At 44.8% G+C, this 7,908-nt stretch overlaps 2 protein-coding genes across 2 annotated transcripts; both read right to left on the bottom strand.

Annotated features, from left to right (window-relative positions):
* Nucleotides 1-364: 364 nt before the first annotated feature.
* Nucleotides 365-1,652, bottom strand: SARC_11494 (hypothetical protein; the record flags this gene model as incomplete). Its single annotated transcript, XM_014294420.1, has 2 exons — nt 365-823; nt 1,098-1,652. The coding sequence occupies 2 exons, from the start codon at nt 1,650-1,652 to the stop codon at nt 446-448; spliced, it is 933 nt and encodes a 310-aa protein (XP_014149895.1). The 3' UTR covers nt 365-445.
* Nucleotides 1,653-2,447: 795 nt separating this feature from the next.
* On the bottom strand, nt 2,448-5,540 carry SARC_11495 (hypothetical protein; the record flags this gene model as incomplete). Its single annotated transcript, XM_014294421.1, has 7 exons — nt 5,468-5,540; nt 4,602-4,727; nt 4,191-4,355; nt 3,697-3,839; nt 3,234-3,456; nt 2,811-2,932; nt 2,448-2,619 (listed from the first exon to the last, which is right to left on the bottom strand). Exons 2-7 carry the CDS (start codon nt 4,704-4,706, stop codon nt 2,448-2,450), a joined length of 930 nt encoding a protein of 309 aa, XP_014149896.1. The 5' UTR covers nt 4,707-4,727; nt 5,468-5,540.
* Between the last annotated feature and the right edge of the window lie 2,368 nt (nt 5,541-7,908).

Raw genomic sequence — 7,908 nt, forward strand, 5'->3', positions numbered from 1 at the left:
TACATATCTTTATTCCCCTAAGTAGCTTGTCGTACTTTGTGTAGTCTCATAAATGTTTTATATCGGGCTGTATACTATATTTGCTGTTTTGTCGTACTATGAATAGTTCCATAGATGTTTTATATCTGGTTGTATTCATTTAAGTGTTTTGTCTTATTATGTGTAGTCTCATATATATTTTATCTCTAGTTTTATTCATCTAGGTGTTTTGTCGTACTATGTGTAGTCTCATAGATGTTTTATATCTGGTTGTATTCAATAAGATATTTTGTTGTATTATGTGTAGTCTCATATACGTTTTATATCTGGTTGTATTCATTTAGTGTTTTGTCGTACTATGTGTAGTCTCATGGCGTTTAATATCTGGCTTTATTTTCCTATGTTACTTTGTCGTACTATGTATTTTATCGTATTATACGTATGCTCATCCATGTCCTACGGCCTTTTAGTGACCATTTGAGCCGAAGTGGTCATCGGAATCCACGCCCAACACTCCTCTGGCACGTACACTGAGAATGTGAGGCATGGTGGGTGAGGACGGCATGAAGTCGGGCACGGCTCCTTCGGCATAAGCGGAACTACGCGTGGCGGCGTTGGCGGGTTGTGGGGATGTTATATCGGCAAAGGTGGGAATGAGGGTGTGTGTGCGTTGGGCTCGTGTCTTTGTGCGCGTGGCGGTGGGTCGTTCGCCCATTGCCACATCCACAAGCTTGCTGTTGGTGTCTGTGGTGCTGAGGTCGCCGATGAGATCGGGCTCAGCATAGGGGTCGGCCTGCTCGTCGTAGTTGCACCGTGGATCAGGATTGACCATCGATGGATTCGGCTGAATAGGCAGAAGGGAAGGGATGGGAAAAGTTAGCTATCTGATGCATGGCATGACAAGTCGACAGCTGCACTTGTAGTTAGGTTTTTAGGGTTTTTAAAAAAGTACAGGACCGACACTCGGGCAACACGGCCCACTAAAAGTCTAAAGGCATTGCACGACCAAGTCACAAAACAAAATTGCAGCGACGAATTCAAATACAAGTTAATATTGCAACAAGGAACCCCATGCACCTCGTTTAAGTTAAATTGGGCTGTCTGCCTTCTTCACATACCGGTAGTGAGTCGCGGCTTACGGACAGAATATTGTCCTCTCCGAACCGCGCCTGGCCAAACTTAAGACTGTGATCAGCCGCTGACGGGCGACCAGTCATGGAGTACACATTGCGCAGGTTCTGGATGTCACGCTTACGCTTCTGGCGTTTGCAGTAGACGGTAATGCAGCACACACCCGTGGCGAGGATAGCCAACCCAAACAACACAACCGCCCAAATGGCCAGGGCTGAGGTTTGGGGCGCCCTCCCTACCGCCGGACCCTCTACCAGCGAAGGGTCTGTGCTTGCTGCATCGGCAGTGGCTGGCAGAGGCGACGACGACACGCGCAGGCCATGGACGAAGGGGGAGAGCGGATTGTCTTCTACGAATGCGCGGTGAGATGTGGGGGCATGGAGGGGGTGCTGTAGCTGCGAGGCTTTCGAGTGCACGCAGAGTGTGGTGGAGTGGTGTCTCTGCTGTGACTTGTCTACGCCTACCATAGCGCACCGGGGGGAGATCAGAAACGATGTGGCCGAGTCTTCGGGTAGTGTGCAGTAGTCACACCATTCCACCATTCCTGCACAACCAGGACAGGGACAACGCATCAGAAGGTGAGGATGAGGATACTTGTTATATGGTAAAGACGTAATTATAGTTCAATACAAAGACGGTAGGTTATGGGAGATTATTGTGGCCAACAGATACATATCATACATATCATATATGACATGTTTATGACATATACATGGCATATACATTACATATACATGGTGTCGTCACCTATATGCATAGTATGATCTGCGATGACCACGGGATATGCACACATTCCGGAAGTTCAATGCGTTCAATGCAGCGACCACATTAGGCCTATAGTCTCTGCACACAGCACAGCTCAAAGTAAAACTATAGTCTCTGCGCACAGCACAGCTCAAAGTATAACTATAGTCTCTGCGCACAGCACAGCTCAAAGTATAACTATAGTCTCTGCGCACAGCACAGCTCAAAGTATAACTATAGTCTCTGCACACAGCACAGCTCAAAGTATAACCGGTCTAACACGTTGCATTACATACTGCAACCAACGCCAACACCACACGACCCTATTACAAAACACTGCTACTAAAACTAGTCATGCACATCACTACATATCACAACCATGCTATCCTAACCCTACAAACATATCACAACATGCTATCCTAACCCTAAAAACATATCACAACATGCTATCCTAACCCTAGAAACATATCACAACCTGCTGTCCTAACCCTACAAACATATCACACTCCACTATCCAGCCCCAGCCCACCCGTGTAGCGCACGTCACTTACCACATCTGATGCGATGCTCAGCGGTGCCATGTACGCGTTAAACTACGCCCAATCACAGAACTGCTGGCCCTGGCACGTGGGGATGGGCAGGGCGTGTGCGTTGTCGCCCACAGTGGCGTTGGGAAAGACGTGCGTGGCTGTGCCGTTCTCGCGCTGGTCAGACTCACGCAGCACTGCTCGCACTTGGTAGGTGGCTCCTTGAACTGTGTTGTTTCTGTGGGGTGAGACGAGGTGTGGTGCCTGAGGTAAGCATGACGTATGCGCGCTATGGTAAGGCTCGAGAGCCCTTGCGAAAGGGTAACCGTGTGTGCAGAAGTAGACGGGACTATGCAACGGTACATGCACACACGTGTGGCTGATATGGCACGCTAAAACCCTAAAACCCTGAACCCAGTATATGCTTACCGGTAGTATTCGAAGGCCACCAGTGACGCAGGGCTGGGCAGGATGTCGAAGGAACCCACGCCTGTGTCAATGTGAGTCAGCAGCGGCACCAGCACTGTGTAGTCGGCTGAGTAGACCTTCATCTGTCGGATGGTCGAACGAGCGTTTACAGTCAGAGAAGGACGACAACAAAAAGAATAAACCTTAAACCCTACACCCCCAAATACTGTGCCATTAAAACTTCGCAAAACGCAAGTTAGAGGAAAGGCAGGGGAGGGTATGCAGTCGGAATGGTTGCTTGATTCTGTGGATGATGCCCACAGTAAGCATGCAAGAATACACACCAGCCGTTCACAACAGCGCACACACGCACGCACAGGTCTTTGCCACTACACAGCCCAGCATAAACCCTAAAAGCGATGTGGGATGAAGCAACAGACACACCTTCTGGTACAGGTGACTGTTAGGGTTGACCTCCACGTGCGCTTGAATGTCACGGAAGTGATTGAGCACGCTGTCTAGCATGCGTCCCGTGGCGGTTGTGATGGCCTTCTTGCTAGAGAACTTGGCAAACTCCACCCACGTGGTCAGACGTTCCAACTGCACGAGCGTGTCGTTCACCTGCGACAACACGTCCTGGTTGTCGGTGGTAGACAGTATATCATATCTGTGTGTAGGGACGAGCGCGCATGTCAGTGAACGGGTCACTATGTCGCAGTTTATAAATAAAAAGGTTTTCTACGCTATGCAGTATACAATCTACGTAAATATACATATATATATATATATATATATATATAAACTCATCAAAAGCACCAAGTGCAAACACACAGGGTGCAGCCATACACTCCCTCTGAGCTCCACAGTACAATCCCGAGCAATAAGATATCTGCTGAGCAACACATACAAGCGATAGATATCCGAAAGGTCCTCTGAAATGGTCTCTGTGCTGTTGATGGCTGTTGTTGCCAATGCAAGAGCTTTTGTTCGCAATACTTCGGATTCGGTGATTTTGGTTGCGAAAGCGGCACTCGCGTGGAAAACTGATATCTGTGATGCAAAATCGGGACCGACAGCTCAAATTAGATGTTGGAATATACACCAAGGCCAAAACGAATGTAGACATCTGAGTGCACTGACTGATAAACTCAAAGGTAAGGTATACATCAGCACAACAGCGTATGAAGTGATAGGTAGTTCCCAGCCCCACCCACATGGGATTTGCGCGCTTGTAAATGTCAAGAATATGTGATTAGACCCCTTGAAGAATATGAGAATAAACAATAAAATAATTTGGAAATAAACCACAAAAGAATATGGGAATAAAGCCGAAAAGAATACGTGAATAAATCCTAAAAAAGTATATGGGTGTATGCTCAGCGGCACAAACGTGACGCATACCTCCTGATCAAAGTGTGGGCAGTCACTATGGCCCAGCAGCAGGAAGTCAGTGTCGATTGCAGGTGATGTGACGGGGACAAACAGATCATTCGAATTGTACATGCCACTGATGAGATGGTGTGCACTCTCATGCCCTACATCAGTGTCGATGGACTGTACAGAGACCTGAACATTAACAAATGGGACAATTAGAAGGTGGATATAGGCATGTAGACACCGACAACGCTATGTATGGATTTATAAGGAGTGCTCAGCGGAATAGTAACTATCGACAAATACACTATCAGGCTTACAGTATGCGCATTCACTATTGATGTGCATAACAGTGTGGGCAATCTCATTCCACACAGTTTATAATCATACAGCAAACCGAATGACAGCGAGAGCCACTCAGACCATCAGCAAGCACACCTGATCGCGTGAATGGGCCGAGGTGGCACTTTTGATGTGCGTTACAGCGTTGTCCACCAGATACACCAGATAGGTGTTGCGTACGTACTGACCTGCGCGCCGCATTTAGTCCCGTCCCTCAGCAGTCTATGTGAGTCGTGGTTAAGGGCATAGGAATAAGAAAAACGAGCATGCTAACGGACACAAAGACGTTCTACAGACGAATGCAACATACATATATATATAAATGGAACCCAACAAATAATAGAACTTGAATATTCTTGTAAAGCCGTTATAGTACTATTACATATATGCCAAGTAACGGAACGCTAATTTGAACAAATTCATCGCACGAGAAAAGACCGAGCCATTTCGAATGCTTATCATTCAAAACTATCACACGTACAGCTTCAAGCAGTCGGCCAACCCTTTAAGAGATACACTTGCGTGGTTCGATTACATCTATCAGCTTGCGTGGTTCGATTACATCTATCAGCTTGCGTTTCTCGTCCCCAGTCAACACAAAAGCCAGATAACACCACAAGTAATGAAGATCGGTTTTGCTAGCGTAAACGGGCGTTTGTGCACATATAGCTGACAACGATTAACGGGCTCATAGTAGCGATTACATGGCGTTATAATCACAGAGAACATGGGTACAAAATGCGAGAAAATTTCAAATGCCCATGTAATTGTCTTGACAACGTAAAAGTATAATACGTGGCCACACCTTTGCCACAACACTACAAACCACGTGGTTCATAGAATTTCGAATAGTGTCAGATACTGCATCGCAGGTAGGTGAACTCATAGTTTGACTCCGAATACAATGCTAGGTATAAGTAGCCACAGATTTACAAACACAAAGAATAAATCAATATGCCTACCAGTTGTGCTTCGCCTTCTGCCAGTTCTCGAGCTGTCACAGGAAAGCGAGTGCGACTACCATGGTTGGCTACAACCACAACTGATAGAAGCTCCATGTTGCTGTATGTGTGGACCTTATATGTGTGATATGTCCTGGTAGCTATATACAATAAAGCACAGCTGATGTGCTATTTATGTTATAAATTTGAGTTAGACTTGTAAAGAACAATGGAGGTACTCAACCCTCTATTGCCTCATAGATGGGCTTATTCGATTCGTGTTTTCGTTGTGAGAAATATATTCACTTGCAGACACGTATTTTATGTGCAGAAACACTTTGTTATAAGCACCTCCATGTCACTATACCCTGTATAGATGCGACCGGATTAAAACCACTTGACTGTCACTAGCTGCACTATATCTGTGTTGGTTAGGAAACGTTGTAAATGGCCATCAATCGACGTACTTTATTAGTATTGTGCTTTTAAGATTCGAGTTTTATATCGCTTGCACACAGACCAATTCCAACAAGAGCTCATTCTTTGGCATTCCAACTCTTTTCAATAGATTATTGGACACAGAAAAAACGACAATAATTTGAAACATTCACTTTAAATCCAAATTTGACAAAATTTGTCTGATTTGTTTTGTATTTAATTTATATTTCAAAGTGGAATATGGAGATTTGATGGATAATTAACAATAAAGAAATTAAATAGAACACAGATCTATAAAAGACATAGTTGAAAATAATATGATCAACAGTGTCGTAATTCTGTGACCTCATCGCATACCAGGCACTGTTGGAGCAAATCTAAAAAGTAGTCATACGTCACAGTTAGCGTCAATAGATTTCTTTCGAAATAAGATAAATATGCACGTTACATTTCTACCATTTTTTTGTTGTTGCGAAAACGCAAAACAATCAGAGAGAAGGAAGCTTGTGTTGCCTAGTAATCGGCAAATAGGCACAGATGTGCCCCTGTCGCCGCAATACGCCATGAATGCAGAGTAATACAGCTATATTTCAATTTATATACCCACCATGACGTGCCTTTAGACTGTAGGATGAAGATTCCGCCTTCTAACCAGACCAGCGCAAACTGTCACTGAGACACAGGTACATTTTAAGTGTCAGAATGAATTTCTCACCAGTACTGGTGAACCCACCAAATTACCAAGCGCGGAGATCCGATGAAGGACGAATGAGCAGTGGCGTATACCATTGGGCTGATGAATGTACTGGGTGCGAGGATCGATCAGATCCGTACATATGACTGGTGTTATAACACAAATGATTTCAACAACACAGGTTGCCAGCCAATAAGTAGACTATAGCAATCCGGCCGGTGCCGAGCTGCACTCCGCTCTATAACGAAAGACGAGGCTACGCAAATCGTATTATACGTATGCGACCGCATCTGTCTTGAGTCCACCCACCAGGCAGTGCAGGAATCGGTACGGTCAACTAGACAAGTTGTGACTTCAATAGCGTTCAAATCACTGAGTTCCATATCAAGACCAGGTGTCCTTGAGTGCACAGCAGGAGAGAATGCCTATTCACCACCGGACGCTTCATTCCGGCAAGAATATAACTTTTTGCGCAGTTTAAGAGACACGTGTAAGATACTGATGGATCTGTTGTGAATCGCGGCAACCCTTCTTGTTCGTGCTCAGCATGTGGGGACAAGCCTGATTGCTTTTTAACAGAATGTACCAGTCAGGACTCAGGTCACACCAGCGAACGATACAGTGCGCATACCCACATGGATGCGAAGAGAACGGTGAAAGGCGTGCGTAACAGTGGTCTACCCCTTCCGTTACACACTAGTGTGCTTTGATAACCCCCATATCAAGTGCACCAACGGACCGCAAAGTTGCGAGGTTGGCTATACAAACACGCCAGCCGATTTCTGAAGGTCCAGCGATGGATCTAGTGAATAGTCAAAACTTGCAGTACGAAGTACAAAACTGATATTTGTTTGATCGGTGATTTCCGAACTTGCCGTATTGCAATAGTGCTCACAGAGTTTTATACTTTAGATTTAATATACAGAAACTAATTGGGGTCACAGTTGTCAACAGGTTTTAGATTTTTTATTAGAGACCAAGGAACATAAAGCTAAACCAGCACAACAACATTGAAAATTTTATGGATCAACGGAATCCACAAGAGACCACTAGCATCACGAAGGGAGATACCAGATACAACTTCTGATGACCTGCCGAGAACGCATACGAGCAAAAAAAATTGTGGCGGGCTGTAAAAAATATAGCATGTGTTAATCAGATACACACATATTAACTTATATTCATACACGGACATGTTGTATTTCTCTAGAAAATATGTGTGTACTTATTGATGTTAACGATTTGTTCAATAAACGAACATACACGAGAAAGTACACCATCAAAATATACAGCCATAATCAGTTAATTAAACAAATATAGGATATATAGG

Source organism: Sphaeroforma arctica (genome assembly GCF_001186125.1).
Source record: "Sphaeroforma arctica JP610 unplaced genomic scaffold supercont1.1719, whole genome shotgun sequence".
NCBI lineage: Eukaryota > Ichthyosporea > Ichthyophonida > Sphaeroforma > Sphaeroforma arctica.